The sequence below is a fragment of the Tachyglossus aculeatus genome, chromosome X1 (genome assembly GCF_015852505.1).
Source record: "Tachyglossus aculeatus isolate mTacAcu1 chromosome X1, mTacAcu1.pri, whole genome shotgun sequence".
Classification (NCBI taxonomy): domain Eukaryota; kingdom Metazoa; phylum Chordata; class Mammalia; order Monotremata; family Tachyglossidae; genus Tachyglossus; species Tachyglossus aculeatus.
The window spans coordinates 115,316,366-115,333,212 of NC_052101.1; the positions used below are offsets into that span (position 1 = coordinate 115,316,366).

A 16,847-nucleotide genomic window follows, 5' to 3' on the forward strand; every position below is an offset into this window, starting at 1 on the left:
TGAGATCAGTGGGACTGCAAGTGGGAGCCCTAGCTAAGTCACTTCCCCTTTCTGTTCCCATTTGTCCCCCAAACAATAATTCCTCATCTGCTCCTACTTCCCAGGGTCTAGAAAGGTCAATGAGAAAGCATCTCACTGGAGAAGCAGCATGGCGTAGTGGATGGAGCACGCGCCTGGGAGTCAGAAGGGCATGGGTTCTAATCCCGGCTCCGCCACTTGTCTGCAGTGTAATCTTGGGCAAGTCACTTTACTTCTCTGTGCCTCAGTTACCACATCTGTAAAATGGGGATTGAGACTGTGAGCCCCACGTGGGACAGGGACTGTGTCTGACTTGATTTACTTGTATCCATCCCAGCGCTTTGTACAGGGACTGGCACATAGTAAGCACTTAACAAATACCATCATTATTATTATCTGAGAAGCACTGTGAGCTAAGAAGGTACTGGAAGAAGGCGAAGTTTTACTTTATGTCACCTTTCTACGCCTCAGCTTCTCCACCGCTGAGGTGAGGCTTGTAGGCCGCTCAGATTGAGGATGAGTGGGTGTGTATGTCTCAGAGGGCAATAAAGAGATGAGTGTCAACTGGTTTCATCTTTGCCAGATAAAAGAAGCACAACATACCATGCACAGCCCCCGTTAACAGCTGGTAAGGTTCAGGAGGCCAGCCCAAAGTTCTAGGAGAAGAGTGCCAACAGCCATGCAAAGTAGGATCACGGAGAGCTTCTTCAACTATTTTCTAGACATGGCAAAAGGACAGACATACCTCCTACCAGGACCCAGCCCCAGAAGAAAGTTCCTAGACCATCTGCAGTGGGTGAAGACTTAGGATGCAAATGGCAGGAAGTTCCCCCACTAGATTGTAAGCTCCTCAAGGGCAGGAATCATGTCTACCAATTCTACTGCATTCTCCCAAATGCTTAGTACAGTGCTCTGCCCACAGTAACAGCTCAATAAATACCACTGATTAACTACTTGTGCAGTACTCAGAGACTATTCAGTCCCCAAGGAGCCCCTCCCTTGTGTGTGTGTGTGTGTGTGTGTGTGTGTGTGTGTGTGTGTGTGTGTGCCCACTGTTGGGTAGGGACCGTCTCTATATGTTGCCAACTTGTACTTCCCAAGCACTTAGTACAGTGCTCTGCACACAGTAAGCGCTCAATAAACACGATTGATTGAGAGAGAGAGAGAGAAAGAGAGAGAGAGAGAGTGCAATATAACAGAGTTGGTAGACATGTTCCTTGACCACAATGAGTTTACAGTCTGGAGGGGAAGACGGGCATTAATATAAAGTATGAATCTGTACATACTTGCTGTGGGGCTGAGGGAGGGATGAATAAAGGGAGCAAATCCAAGTGCACGGGCAACCTGAAACAGGGTTCCCTACTACAGAGCAAATAAGCTTTCTTGAACCTTGTCTTCGACAACTGCCTCCTAAATTTGAGTGTCGGGGAAGTCAAGGCCACCACCCCCTGGCTGGAAGCATGCTCTGCACACATTAAGCGCTCAATAAAATACGAATGAATGAATTAGCTACTTTAAGATCCTTGGGGACCTGACTGATTGGTGGGTCCTCACTCTTTCCTGGTTTGCAGACAGGGACAAGTCTAGTGGAAGCAGAGGGAACTGGATCTCTCAGAGCCGGCAGCCAATCAACTCAGTTGGATTTTTTTTCTCTCCCTTTGGAGTCGTTTCCTTTCCTACCTGTTTCAGGGCTCTAACAGTGGCCAAGGGGCTGGGAGGCCCAGCCAGGAGAACCCTGGGGTCTCATACTCAGTCTCTCTCTCTCTCTCTCCCCCCACAAAGGGAGACAGGAGAGGGAGTTCACTGGCTCTTTTCTCTTACTGGCCATTTGCAAACCTGGCAATAACTGCTTCGTCTAGCGGCTTTTTCCAGAATGCTGAGTAGCTCTGCCTATCAGAGCAAAACCCCAAACCCCTTTGGCCCCCTTTGGCCCCCTTTGGCCACGTGGCTTCAGCCACTTTTCTAATCTTACTCTACTCTCCTGTGGAGAGGTCACTTGGAAACATTGGCTTGTCAGATAAATAACCTGTCACTCTTATCGCTTGAAAGGGGGGGATTGGTTACAGCACAGACAACAACTGCACTCCGGTTTGTGGATGAAAAAAAAAAAAGGAAAGCAGCTGACTCTTTCGATCCGGGACGTTAATCTGATCCCCTCCTGTCCATTGTAGACAGGGGAGTTGTTAAGGATCCACAAGACTTTATCTGTTCCATCTTCCCTCTGGCTAACAGCACCGGGTTTCCTACAACTGACTTTCTCTTTTTAGGTGCCTGGTTTTTGAGGCCTTTCCTACAGAGGCAGTTGCTTTTCCTACTCCCCCCTTCCCTTCCACCACCCCATTTCTCCCCCACCGTACCCCCTTGCCCCAAGCACCCCTTCCTGGATTCCCTCTTCCTCTCCTGGACATCTACCTGGAGGCTGTTCTCACCTGCTCCCCTCCTCACCATAGCCCAGCTGGACTCTCCCTACTTAGCTCTGACAGCCTAGCCTCATCAATTTCCACTTAAAACGGACCCGTGGGCGCAATGTACTCTTCCTCCTGGTTTGTAGATGCTGAGCTGGGGAATCCAGGGCAGAAAGCTGCTCCCTGGGACTGCCTCAGGGAAAGATGAGCCCAAGGGGCCCAGCCAACATTTCTCATTCTATCGTGTTCAAACCTAAGAGAGGCGATGGCTAAGCACAGACTGACTTACGAGGATTGTCTTTCTCGTTCAAACAAAATGCTTTTTGGAGCTGCAGAGAACTAGAGTTTTGCCCAGAAATCCTTAGAACTGAAGTTTAGGGCCTCTTGCTCCTGAGCGGGGAGAACCCTTGCTTGCCACATAAGTCAGCAGGAAAGGCCACTCAGGCTCGGTTGGGCCTTGAACAGGTGAGGAACATACGTTGCTCCTGCCTCCCACCAGTGGAAAGGTAAAGGAAGAGAGATGGGTGGAGGTGGGGGGATGAGGTCCAGGCCCCTCCAACTTGTCTCTGAGGCCCATATGAGCCCAATTCCCTAAGGCCTGGATGCCAGGAAGCTCAGGAGGCCAGAACATATGCTTTTCTCCTCACCAAGCCGGGGGAACGAAGGGGATACGTTCCCTTGGCCTCGAGAAGAACGCAGCAAGCGAGAAGCTGCCCACATGCCAGCCAGGCTGAACTCCTCTGGATCGGTTTTCTTCAGCCGGGGAGGGGAGCGACATGCTGTCTGCCCCGGCGCCATTTACACCGCAACAGTTCCTGCGCCCTTGCTTGGTTTGCACGGAAAGGACAGAACCGGGGAAAGAGGGTGGCTGTTTTAAAGAGGAGATGAATCAAGCTGGGGTTTGGCTGGGCCTTGCTGGCACCAAACTGGCCCCAGGGATCTAGTGATCTGGCCCAACAGGAGTCAAAGACTTAACAGCACCGAGGTTCTTCCATATCTTTCTCCTAAACACCTCTACCTCCAGTCTCCTCGGTCCTCCCCTGGGGAGGAGCACAAGGAGCTGGGATTGGGTGACAAGGAGGCCCGGTGGAAGCAAGTGTCCAAGTCAACAGAAATCTCCATTTCCCTGATGGCGCCTGTTGCCCAGGATAAGTTCCACAATAACGCCAAGAGCCGTGACATTGGAAAAGCCTGAGAACAGGCCCTCTCCTAGCCCAACTGCTCAGCAGCAGCTTGCCTGGGGCTTTAGTCCAAAGGGGAACAGGTTGGCCCATTTAGAAAGTGACCCATTTCAAAACCTCAAAACCCTTGGCGTAGTATTAAGCGAGCTACCTTAGTTATGCTCTCGTGACGTCTGAGCTTTTTCCAAGGAAGTCGGTGCAGAGGTGTGTGAGTGGCAAGACACCAGCTAGGCCCCTTCACTTGGCCTCAGCTCAGGATTCTGGGGAATTTGGAGATGAACACGTTAGTCTTCGGTCAAAGCACTTAGGGTTCTTCAGATGTAAGAGGTTCTGCGAAAAGAAGTGTCAACCAATTTCCGAAAAACGCTGTTTTTCATTTCCAGTTCAGTCACTGAAAAAGGTAGCCTGCTCTAGGGTAAGAGTTTGAGAGAAAGGGGTTCTCTCCCTGGCTGAGGCTGATTTCAGCTGGGGAAGAACCTGCTGAAAATGTGCTCGAGCATTTCTCAAGCTGCTTGTGCACAAGATCGGAACCGTGACCGTCCAAGTTCAATAACCCTGGCTGGCCTGCGTCACCCGGGCAGGAACACAGGTGCCCCAGGTGGAAATAGCTGTTCCAAGAAGGTGGCATTTCCAGGCAGTTCTGCTCAGAGCCTTCCTGTGTCACTTGGTTTGGAGTTGGCAAGAAAAGCACACAAGGAAGAGTTTTATAGAGCCCGGGACTGCATGGACCATGCTAGGCAAGACATCAGTCTTCATGGGGGCTGTTTCTTCATGTGGGCCACAGGGAGGGAAAAAAAACTTGCTCTGCCTCAAAAGAACGGGGAATGGAGACTCCACGGCTGAGCAAAATAAAGATGTTTCTATCTGGAAGGAATGGAAGCTCTGGGGATTTTCCATTACTGAAAAAAATTGCTCTCTTTGCAAATCTCAGGAGTTCTGACACCTAATTCTCTGACCCACCCAGACCACACAGGGTGCCCTTATTTTTCTCCGTTCATCCTTTTAAAACCACCAAGCTATTACCATTCAATACCTCAGGATGTTGCTTTCTAAATTAAAAAGCAAAATGCTAACGGTGCGGCTCTAAGTGATGTGCTATTGATAGCAACAGCCCCTATTGGGGCCAAGAAATTAAGTCCAGTTTACAGACAGAATTTTTCATTTGAAGGTGAAATGAAAATACAGTTGCCTGCTAAAGTCTAAATTCTGGGCTCTGTTGGGCCCAAAGAGGTGCTGGCGTCTTTGTGGTACCTTGTTTTTCCCACCTGAATAACTCACCGGTTTTATTACTTCCTAATGGGCCTGTCTTTCACAGGAGGGGCTAATTTAAATAAAATATATTTCCTTTTAAAGACTATCTCTATCAAGTTCAGATTCCAAACTTAAATTCTGTTTGAGGGGAACCCCCCACCCCCACAAAAAACGAACGGAAAAACTAGGCTAAAAAATACCTTCATATCAGATTAATTTTATTTCATTACGAGGGCATGTTTATTTAAAATAGATGTGTAACAAAGAGCAAATGCCAAGTTTGCTTTGGCCCACTGCCCAAGAGCCACTGTACAGAAACAAATAAAATCATTTCAAAGTAAAAATGACCTATCTTCTTAAAAAAAAACAACAAACAACCTCTATCTAGTCCAAAGTTCTCCTTTATTATATCAAAACACTCAGCTCCAGCATTGCATTCATCTCCTAATGGAAGTGAAGAACTAGGTCTCATCTGAACAGCAGTGAAGATTGAATGTGCCTACTGCTAGAGTTAGCTCCTACCACAGCATCCTGCTCCTGAACACATGATACTGACAGCTGGCACCTCTTCGGGGACATGTGATTAGCTTAAAATGGACTGGTTGACACTGGCTGGGACTTGACTGACATAAAAACTTGTCCGGACGCCCCATCGGGGCTCTGTGAAATTTCAAGTGGTATTTTGCACTTGTCTTATCTGGGGTGATCTTAAAGCACCTGACACATATGAGCCATCACACCCAGCCCCGTTACACTAACACAGAAACATAGGCGGACTAAGTGGTAAGTGACTCGCCCAAGGTCACACCATAAATTTCCGTTCCCCTGCCCTAACCACTTAATGACATCTCTTCCCTGTCCAGGAGGAAGGCTGCTGAAATCCATGCCTTCTTCTCTCAAGGCCAAAGCCAATCGGGCTTTTTTTAAAAAAATAGTATCCTTAAGCACTTACTACATGCCAGGCACTCTACTAATTCAGTGCTGGATAGATACAAGCCAATCGGGTCGGGCACGGTCTGTGTCCCACTTAGGGCTCACAACTTTAATTCCCATTTTATAGTTGAAGTAACTGAGGCACAGAGAAGTGAAGTGACTTGCCCAAGGTCACACAGCAGGCAAGTGGCAAAGCGGGGATGAGAACCCAGGTCCTCTGACTTCTGGGTCCGTGCTCTTTCCACTAGGCCATGCTACTTCCTTCTCAACTTCTCCTGGCCAACAACTCTGCAGTGAAACTTCAACTAACCTTGCATCTCAATTTATGTCCTTGTAGAGTGCGTCATCCTTGGAAGGGAAAGGCCTGCTAAAGTACAAAGGTCTTAGAGCTGCCACCAGAGTTTAAGCACTCCGTTAGCCACATAGTTCATCTCTGCTCCTACGAACCACAGAAACAGGATGAGACTGGGCAAAAACAATTCATCTGTGCAGCTGGTAACGTTGCCAATGTCGGGCAAAACAAGGCAGTCCTGGAAGGTAAAGAAGGGGCAAGAATTACGCTCCCCATTTCACGGAGAAGACAATGGAGGTCGGAGAGTGGGGAGGGCTAACTTGGTCAGTGGCGAACCTGACAATGCTAACTTCCGATCCACCGACCATCTGCTGGTCCCTACTTCTTGGGAACTGAAGGGGTTGGAGGTGGGAGTTACACGGAAAATTCCGGGGCGTTTTTTGGGTGGCCTCGCCCTTCTTCTAAGGCTGAGGGGTGAACTTGGGACTCCGGGTTGGTGGTGGGTGAGAAGCAGCCATGTGCTCCAGGGGCCATATCCACGCCTCTAACCGACGCCGTTTGTAGCTTCTTCCGCTGCCCTGTGGGCCGGTCTCTTTCTTCTTTTTCCCTTCCATCCCCCCAACCCTTACGAACTTACTTCCTCCTCTGCTTCCTCGCTTCCTTCCTTCCTTCCTTCCTTCCTTCTTTCTTCCCCCCATCCCTTCGGTCCCGCCTCGAAGCCCCACGCCAGGGCCCCGCCTATAGCCTTTAGCCGCGCCCGGTGGCCTCCCCCACTCCCATTGGGCCAACCTCCTAGCTCCGCCTCCACCTCCTTCCGGAATACAAAACCTCCCGCACCTCACCGCAGCTTCCACTCAGGGGCGGGCGGTGCCGTCCCCTCCCCGAGAAGGCGGGGGAGTTATCCGCTCCCCAACCCTACGCTCTCCCCGCCCCGGCTTGCCCCCACCCAGTGCCACACATAACACAAACCCGACCAGCCGCCGCCATTTTGACCGCCCGCCCCCCTTTCGTCCCGCCACCCTCGGAGCTGTGACTGCGGGAGGCTCCGCATTAAACTGCCTCTCCCCCCGCGAATCGGCCCAACACCCCGGGGGCATCCCTCCCCCTCCCACCCTCGCCGTTACCTCAGGTTTCTCTCCTTGGGTCCGGGAAAGGGGTTTCCCGGGGTCTCGGAGAAGATTTGGGGGGGCCAGGATTAGCCAAGGTGCCCGGGTCGAGGGGAAGGGGGGGGGGGGGCGCGGCCGGGGCTGTTGTTGTTGTTGACTCGCGTTGCCGGGTTGCTTGGTCGCCACGACTACCGTGGCTATGGCGCCTCCGTTTCCCTCACCGGGGCAACTGTTGCTACCCACCCTACTTACGTCATGCCCGAGGGGTAGAGTATCCATTTATTGGCTACTAGTCGGGAGCTGGTTGGGTGAGGCTGCTGTTCGTTTTCTCAAGCCGTCACGCTATTGGTCAGGAGACGCGCTTCTCAATGGCCGCTTGACCGCCCAGCGTTTTGATTCGCCGCGGCTCACACCTAGCGAGAGATCCTGTGCGCTGATTGGACGCGAGGCCCGTCACTCTCAAAAAGAAGCGGGTGCTGCAGCGAGGAGGCGGGACGGTGAGGTCGGATTGGTTGGCGGAGGGATTAAAGGCTTCCCATTAAACGCTACTGCTGTCGATTATCTTGAGGCCGGGGAAGGACCCCGGCCTGGAAGGACCGCGACCGCGGGGCCTGCGCCTGCGTGTGCATCTCGCAAAGGCAGCTGGCACTTGTAGTGTTGTTTTTTTTAAGATATCGGGTTCCCTTAATGGTCTCCTTCTCACTCACCCGCTTCAACCCTTGCTTAGGGGCCCAACACGATCAGGGTGGCCTGACGTCACCCTTTCGGTGCCACCACCACATACTTCCAAGCCATGATAAGAGCTGTACTGCCGTGACATCAGAGGGGTGATGAGGGAGGACTTAACCACCGAACTGACCTGACGTGAGAAGTACCCTGGGGTGTGAATCCAGCCGTCCTGGCCCCAACCCTCGTTGACAGTTGTCAGTTTCTCCTGTATGCCACCTTGCTGCTCCCCAATCGGTGCTGATGAGCTGGCACACTGGGTGTGTCCCCAAGCGGGTTAGGTGGCACCGAGCCCCAGATTGCCTTTGCGGATGGAGAGCATTGCAGCTGGTTTCTTTCCTCGTCTAGTTTCCTTCTCGCTCTCAGAGCAGCCGAGCTAGTAGAGCTGTCTCCGTCCTCTGACCCCAAGGCCTAGCGCCTTCCTTTGTCTGGGAAAGGTCAGGGCTGTCATGTCAGAGGGTTCGGTGTCCCTGGCTATCTCAGCCTCACAGAGTGCTGCCACTGCAGCATTTCCTGACCGCTAGAAAGGTCTTCCTTGTAGGCGGGGGACTTAATTAGCAGACTTAATTAAAAAGAGATAAGCAAAGTTCAGTGCCTAGTCTGTCTGAATGAAATGGAGTGGGAAAGGTAAAGGGGAGGACGGGGACACAGACCGTAATGCCTCTCCTCCATTGGGGCCTCCTCCTCTCCCCCCCCCCCCCCCCAAACACACCTCTACACCCTGACTTTCTCCCTTCAGTCCCTTCCCTGCAAAAGATCTTGCTGGGGATGGTGGGAGACACTAGCTGGGAATTAAGATCTGAGAGAGGGCCGACTGCTGGGGGTGTGAGCTGCAGACCTTCAAGTGAGTTGTACTGTACCCCCTAATGCCCACCCCTTCCCCTCTCCCTGCTGCCTGAGTTAAGCTCCTGGCTTCTCTCCTGGCACCTTGAGACCATTGGGGAAGGTCCTGTCCCTCTCTGAACCTCAATTTCCCTTTTTAAACATGGGGGCTATAATGTCTGCCTCACCAAAGGACATGCCGATGACCGAGAGAGTATCCATCAAATATTATGGTGAATTCTCAGGGAAAAGTTTGAGAGAAATGCAGAAGATTTCTACAGTCATGATAACATGGAACAATTGAAATTTAGGAAACTAATAAGTATAAATTAAGCACGTACATTTAACTAGCCCAGTGCTAGATGCTTACAGTATATATTAATAAATAAACATGGGTCCCAGTCCTCTATTTTGCTCTAAACCGGGAGGCCACACTGTACATATAAACATATATATAATTCATTCACTCATTCAGTTGCACTTACTGAGCTCTTACTGTGTGCAGAGCATTGCACTAAGCGCTTGGGAAGTACAAGTCGGCAACATATAGAGATGGTCCCTACCCAACAACGGATCACAGTCTAGAAGGGGGAGACAGACAACAAAACAAGTAGACAGGTGTCAATACCATCAGAATAAATAGAATTATAGCTATATACAAATCATTAATAAAATAAATGGAGTAATAAATATGTACAAATATACACAAGTGTGATGTGTGATATAGCAGGAATGAAGTCTGAAGTTGAAATGTCAAGACTTCTTTCCTTACCGTGCTTCCGTGGATCCTTGAGGGGGTCTCTGGGCTGGCTTTTATCCGGCCTGTTGCCTCGGTATATATGTTTAGTGCAAAGAGCACAGTACTGGGAGTCAGAGGACCTGGGGTCTAATCCCAGCTCCACCACTTGCCTGCTGTGTGACCTTGGGCAAGTCACTTGACTTCTCTGTGCCTCAGTTTCTTCATCTGTAAAATGGGGATGAAAGACCATTCTCCCTCCTTCTTAGACTGTGAGCCCCATGTGGGTCAGGGACTATATCTGCTCTGATTGCATTGCATCTACTCCAGCACTTCGCCCAGTGTTTGGTACTCAAACAATCAATCGTATTTATTGAGCACTTACAGTGTTCAGAGCCCTGCACTATGTGCCTGGGAGAGTATCATACAACAGAATTAGTAGAAAAGTTCCCTGCCCATAATGCATACCACAGTTATTGTTATTATTGTTGTTAATATTAAGGGAAAGGTGTGTCACTTCCTGCTGCCACACTGGCAAAAAGGTGGGCTAAAAGGGAAAACTTCCCGGAGGAGTTGGACCTTGAAGTGCAATTAAAAAGAAGGAAAAGCGGTGGTATGGCAGGATGATTATCCACCTATAACCTGATTTTGGCCACTTTCTCCCCCACCAAACTGTATGAATGTTGCTCCCCAGGAGTAACATAGGCTATTTGAGTTTCCCCTCTCCCTACCTCTGTCAGTCAATCAATCAATCATATTTATTGAGCACTTACCATATGCAGAGCACTGTACTAAGTGCTTGGAATAGTACAATATAACAGTAAAAATAATAATAGTAATGATGATGGCATTTATTAAGTGCTTACTATGTGCAAAGCACTCTTCTAAGCACTGGGAGGGGATACAGGGTGATCAGGTTGTCCCACAGGGGCTCACAGTCTTAATCCCCGTTTTACAGATGAGGTAACTGAGGCACAGAGAAGTGAAGTGACTCACCCAAAGTCACCCAGCTGACAATTGGCAGAGTCAGGATTTGAACCCATGACCACTGACTCCAAAACCCATGCTCTTTCCACTGAGCCACGCTGCCTCTCCATGTAAATAGACACATTCCCTGTCCACAATGAGCTTGCAGTCTAGAGGGGGAGAAAGACACTAATGGAAATAGATAAATTACAGATATGTACATAAGTGTTGTGAGACTGGGAGAAGGGGATGAATAAGGGGAGTAAGGGTGACACAGAAGGGAGTGGAGGAAGAGGAAAGGAGGGCTTAGGGAAGGCTTCTTGGAGGAGATGTGCCTTCAATAAGGCTTTAAAGCTGGGGGAGAGTAAATTGCCTGTCGGTTACGAGGAGGGAGGCAGGCCAGAGGCAGGACACGGGTAAGAGGTCAGCGGGGTGATAGACGAGATCGAGGAACGGTGATAAGGTTACTATTAGAGGAGCAAAATGTGCAGGCTGGGTTGTGGTAGGAGAGTAGTGAGGTGAGGTAGGAGGGGGCAAGGTGATTGAGTGCTTTTAAGCCTAGGGTGAGGAGTTTCTGTTTGATGCGAAGGTGGATGGACAACCACTGGAGTTTCTTGAAGAGTAAAGAAACATGGCCTGAACGTTTTGTAGAAAAATAATCCCGGCAGTAGAGTGAAATATGGACTGGAGTGAGGAAAGACAGAAGGCAGGGAGGTCAGCAAGGAGCCTGATACAGTAATCAAGGCAGGATAGGCTAAGTGATTGGATAAACGTGGTAGCAGTTTGGTTGGAGAGGAAAGGGTGGATTTTAGGAATGTTATGAAGGTCAAACCAACAGGATTTAGTGATGGATTGAATATGTGGGTTGAATGAGAGAGAGGAGTCAAGGATAACGTCAAGGTTACGGGCTTGTGAGACAGGAAGGGTGGTGGTGTCATCTACAGTGATGGGAAAGTCAGCGCATCCTCAAATAGCAAAATAGCCAAAAGGTGGGCAATGGGAAGGAGAAAGAGGAGCAACTAGAAGAGATCTGGATAATCTCCATGCTAAACCATCATTCCCTAATGGTATTGAGAGGGGTGGCTACAAGACCCTATTATCATATCCATAATTGCCCTATTATCCTGTCAAACATTCCTGAGATGCAGCTATGCCTGGGAATCAGAAGGACCTGGGTTTTAATCCTGGCTCTGCCACTTGTCTGCTGTGTGACCTCAGGCAAGTCACTTAACTTCTCTGGGTCTCAGTTACCTCATCTGTAAAATGGGTATTAAGACAATGAACCCCACGTGGGACAGGGACTGTGTCCAAACCGATTAGCTTGTGCCTACCCCAGCACTTAGTACAGTGCCTGGCATATAGTAAGTGCTTAACAAATACCCTAAAAGAGTCTATTTCAGACGGAGAATCTGAGCCTCAGGAAGAGGATCAATCAATCAATCAATCATATTTATTGAGTGCTTACTGTGTGCAGAGCACTGTACTAAGCACTTGGGAAGTACAAGTTGGCAACATATAGAGACAGTCCCTACCCAACAGTGGGCTCACAGTCTAGAAGGGGAAGACAGAGAACAAAACCAAACATACTAACAAAATAAAATAAATAGAACAGATATGTACAAGTAAAATAAATAAATAAATAAATAGAGTAATAAATATGTACAAACATATATACATATATACAGGTGCTGTGGGGAAGGGAAGGAGGTAAGATGGGGGATGGAGAGGGGGAAGAGGGGGAGAGGAAGGAAGGGGCTCAGTCTGGGAAGGCCTCCTGGAGGAGGTGAGCTCTCAGTAGGGCCTTGAAGGGAGGAAGAGAGCTAGCTTGGCGGATGGGCAGAGGGAGGGCATTCCAGGCCCGGGGGATGACGTGGGCCGGGGGTCGACGGCAGGACAGGCGAGAACGAGGCACGGTGAGGAGATTAGCGGCAGAGGAGCGGAGGGTGCGGGCTGGGCAGTAGAAGGAGAGAAGGGAGGTGAGGTAGGAGGGGGCGAGGTGATGGACAGCCTTGAAGCCCAGGGTGAGGAGTTTCTGCCTGATGCACAAATTGATTGGTAGCCACTGGAGGTTTTTGAGGAGGGGAGTAACATGCCCAGAGCGTTTCTGGACAAAGACAATCTGGGCAGCAGCATGAAGTATGGATTTAAGTGGGGAGAGACACGAGGATCGGAGATCAGAGAGAAGGCTGATGCAGTAGTCCAGATGGGATACGATGAGAGCTTGAATGAGCAGGGTAGCGGTTTGGATGGAGAGGAAAGGGAGGATCTTGGCAATGTTGCGGAGCTGAGACCAACAGGTTTTGGTGACGGCTTTGATGTGAGGGGTGAATGAGAGAGCGGAGTCGAGGATGACACCAAGGTTGCGGGCTTGTAAGACGGGAAGGATGGTAGTGCCGTCAACAGAGATGGGAAAGTCAGGGAAAGGGCAGGGTTTGGGAGGGAAGACAAGGAGTTCAGTCTTGGACATGTTGAGTTTTAGGTGGCGGGCAGACATCCAGATGGAGATGTCCTGAAGGCAGGAGGAGATGTGAGCCTGGAGAGAGGGGGAGAGAGCAGGGGCAGAGATGTAGATCTGGGTGTCATCAGCGTAGAGATGATAGTTGAAGCCGTGGGAGACAATGAGGTCACCAAGGGAGTGAGTGTAGATCAAGAACAGAAGGGGACCAAGCACTGAACCTTGAGGAACCCCCACAGTAAGGGGATGGGAGGGGGAGGAGGAGCCTGCAAAAGAGACTGAGAATGAACGACCAGAGAGATAAGAGGACAACCAGGAGAGGACGGAGTCTGTGAAGCCAAGGTCGGATAGCGTGTTGAGGAGAAGGGGGTGGTCCACAGTGTCGAAGGCAGCTGAGAGGTCAAGGAGGATTAGGATAGAGTATGAGCCGTTGGATTTGGCAAGCAGGAGGTCATTGGTGACCTTTGAGAGGGCAGTTTCCGTGGAATGTAGGGGACGGAAGCCAGACTGGAGGGGGTCGAGGAGAGAGTAGGTGTTGAGGAATTCGAGGCAGCGCGTGTAGACGACTCGTTCAAGGAGTTTGGAAAGGAATGGTAGGAGGGATATGGGGCGATAACTAGAAGGTGAGGTGGGGTCAAGAGAGGGTTTTTTTTAGGATGGGAGAGACATGGGCATGTTTGAAGGCAGAGGGGAAGGAACCAGTGAAGAGTGAGCAGTTGAAGATGGAAGTTAAGGAGGGGAAAAGGGATGGAGCGAGGGATTTCCCAGGATCCTCCAGCCAGGGGTCCAACAATCAATCCAGGGTCCTGGATACCAGTCCTCTTCTTTTTTATGGTACTCATTAAGTGCTTACTATGTGCCAAGCACTGTACTAAGCGCTAGGGTTGATACAAGCTAGTCAGGTTGGACAAAGTCCATGTCCCACATGGGACACACAGTCTTAATCCCCATTTTCCAGCATGGCCCAGTGAATAGAGCACGGGATCATGGGTTCTAATCCTGGCTCTGCCACATGTCTGCTGTGTGATCTTGGGCAAGCCACTTAACTTCTCTGTGCCTCAGTTACCTCATCTGTAAAATGGGGATTAAGACCATGAGCCTCACGTGGGACAAACTGATTACCTTGTAACTACCCCAGTACTTAGAACAGTGCTTGGCACATAGTAAGTGCTTAACAAATACCATAATTATTATTATTATTTTCCAGATGAGATAACTGAGGCACGGAGAAGTAAATTGGCTTGCCCAAGGCCACCCAGAAGACAAGTGGCAGAGCTGGGATTAGAATTCAAGTCCTTCTGAGTCCCAGGCCCGAGCGCTATCCATTAGGCCACGCTGCTTCCCTCTTTGGTGATCTTGAGTCCACATCCCTGTTTGGACCAAGGATTGTGCCTTTCAGCTCCCGACCCGTTCAACTAGACCCCCTCCCAGACCCAAGCAATAGAACGGAACCAGTCCCCCAGAAGTAGCCGGGGGGAATGTTCAGTCCACCACTCCACCTCGTTATTTTCTTCACTGCCCTCAGTGATGAGCAAAACACCAAAGCAAAATGCCACGTTGGATCATGGTCCCTCATCTCCCTCCTCTTGCGTTTACCCTGTCTCCCCTCCATGCACCTCCCCTCCTCCCAATCCCTGGGGAAAGGTTATCTGTCTCCTTCTCATTCCTGCTCTGAAAGGGAAAGGTCTCAGAAAGGCCCAGCAGGATCCCTGCTCTGAACTGGGAGATAAGGGAGGTCACCTGTTATCTCACAAGTGGCAGTTGGGAGGGGAAGCTAGAAGGGGTATAAAAGGGGCGGCCAAGAAGCTGGTGGTGGCAGCGGGGTAGGCGCAAGCATCTCAGACTGCTCTCTCTAGCTCACTGTCCCTCCGCTGCTCTCAATCTTCTCCCGCAACATGCCTAAACTGGGGTTGTTTCTGACCCTTTGGGTGCTGGTGTGGGATCTGCGCCCGGAAGCTGAGGCTCGGAGCCCCTCGTACGGAGTGAAGCTCTGTGGCCGGGAGTTCATCCGGGCTGTCATCTTCACCTGCGGTGGCTCCCGTTGGAGACGAGAAGGGATCCTGTCCACAGGTACGAAGGGGAATGGGTTGGAGAAAGGCAGAGGAGACTGGGGTTGTGTGGAAGTCCCCATGACTAGCTCCAAAAGGCAGGGTGGGGAGGGGCGGGGGGCGGGGAGGGCAATGGTTTCCAGAGTCCAGGGTGGGATAGGGAATGCTTGTGGGAATAGCTGAATGGTCAATCAATCAATCCATTAATCAATCATATTTACTGAATGCTTACTGTGTGCAGAGCACTGTAGTAAGCACTTGGGAGAGTACAATACATCAGAGTTGGCAGACACATTCCCTGCCCACAAGGAGCTCACAGCCTAGAGAAGGAGACAGACATTAATCTAAATAAATAAATAAAGAGTTCCCTTCTTGGATCTGAGTGGGAGCAAGGTGTAACAACAATCACGGACAGGCAGCTGGTGGAAAACCCAATTCTTCCTAAGTGGCAATTCCTTCTAAGGGGTTTAGGGGTCCCCAGACTTGGTCCTTCCCCTCCCAGAGCTGGCACCGCACTCTCCCAGAGCTCAGGACAGTGTTCTGTACCCAGTAAGTGCTCAGTAAACACCACCGATCGATTCCATTCTATCTCCAGCGCTGGAGAGACGTGTGGCATAATGATTAGTGTAGCTGGAGAGGCAGGCGTTCCGAGTCCCATTTCCGAGTGCTGACAGACCGCAACAGCCCCAGATGGCTGTTCCTTGAGGCCTCCTCACCAGTTACTCTAACCCCTTTCCTGCTGTATTTTCCAGGGGACGCTTTGGTGGACACTATGGGGAGCGAATCAGACGAAGCCACTTCCAGCGAGTGGCACTCCGGCCCTGGCGTGCTTGCAGCCAAAGAACTGAACAACTTCTACACTGGCCACAGCTGGCAGGGAGCACCTTGGAGCCAGCCAGGCCAGGAGGCGGGGACCTCCCGGGATGGACGAGATGTCTTAGCTGGACTCTCCAGCAACTGTTGCAAATGGGGCTGTAGCAAGAGCGAAATCAGCTCCCTGTGCTAGGGGTTGAGAGGCCCTTAGGGAAGCAGAGTTCTTCATTATTTAAATTCCTGGAACCTCAGGTCCTTCTTCTCGGACTCCAGCTTGCTCTCTCACCCCTCAAGTCAGGGTTTCAGAGGCTGCCCCCCGCCCCCACCCCAGCTTACTCTACCCCTTCATTGGTGGGTGCAAGACAGGGAATGAAGTGTCATTTCTGGGAGGGGAGGGCAGAGAAAGGGAAGGAGAGTATGATTCACCCAGCACATGGTTCTTCTGGTTCGGGCCTTCTCCGTTGTTCCCTCTCCATTCCCCATCCACTCGGTCGTTTCCCTTCCTGCCTTCCCAGTTAATTCCCTTGGACTCCAGGGGAAAACTCCTCAGAGGTCCTCCCCTTTTTGTCCAGCAAACCCATGTCCAAGAGGATATAGATTCGGAGCGGGAGACAGGTGGCTCGGATGATCTGCCCAGTTTGGGGCTACAGAAAGAGGGGATAGACTGAAGCGGTCGATAAGAGTGTGGAGCCTGTTTCAAAGCGTCAATAAAAGTTCAAGAAGGACCTGGTGTTTGTGAGGTGTGTGTGTGTGTGGGGGGGGGGGATGTTCCCCGAGATTCTTGGGTCCACGTGTCCTTGTGCCCCTCCTCTCCTCGCCTCAGTTTCTCTCGATGTAAAAGGGGGAGTGGAGGGGGGGTTAATCGCTGCTGCTCCGCATTGTCAGTGCCCCCCGCCCCCCGACTTTCTCCTGGTTGCCCACGCCTCCCCCTCCCTCCTTCTTCTTACCAACTTTTGTCCCCCCTCCGGGCCCAGATTGCCGAGGAGGGGGCGCGTTCAACCCAGAGCTTCCGCCCGAGACAGAGGGTTGGGGGTGGGGCCCGAGAAGGGGAAGCGTGGGGAGGTGGGGGCGAAGGGATCCCCGGCCGGGGAGGAA

At 51.0% G+C, this 16,847-nt stretch overlaps 2 protein-coding genes across 7 annotated transcripts in view; one reads left to right on the plus strand and one right to left on the minus strand.

Annotated features, from left to right (window-relative positions):
• RFX1 (regulatory factor X1) overlaps positions 1-7,345 on the minus strand; it is a 45,131-nt gene extending 37,786 nt beyond the window's left edge. For 3 of the 6 annotated variants that reach the window (XM_038772241.1, XM_038772240.1, XM_038772239.1), the window contains exon 1: positions 7,205-7,345. The gene's annotated coding sequence lies outside the window, so the exon portion shown is untranslated. Of the gene's footprint in view, positions 1-3,755; positions 3,865-6,098; positions 6,319-7,204 lie in introns of all 6 variants that reach the window. The other 3 variants (XM_038772238.1, XM_038772236.1, XM_038772237.1) reach the window with 2 other exon arrangements.
• A 7,441-nt stretch (positions 7,346-14,786) lies between these two features.
• Positions 14,787-16,460, plus strand: RLN3 (relaxin 3). The gene is made up of 2 exons (XM_038771772.1): positions 14,787-14,961; positions 15,692-16,460. The coding sequence occupies exons 1-2, from the start codon at positions 14,787-14,789 to the stop codon at positions 15,943-15,945; spliced, it is 429 nt and encodes a 142-aa protein (XP_038627700.1). The 3' UTR covers positions 15,946-16,460.
• The last annotated feature ends 387 nt before the right edge of the window (positions 16,461-16,847 follow it).

What these genes read in the sequence shown, in the direction of transcription:
- RLN3 (XM_038771772.1), top strand. Translation starts at nt 14,787, where the DNA reads ATGCCTAAACTGGGGTTGTTTCTGACCCTTTGGGTGCTGGTGTGGGAT. An exon ending in AGAAGGGATCCTGTCCACAG is followed by an intron (nt 14,962 to 15,691) that starts GTACGAAGGGGA and finishes TGTATTTTCCAG; the next exon opens with GGGACGCTTTGGTGGACACT.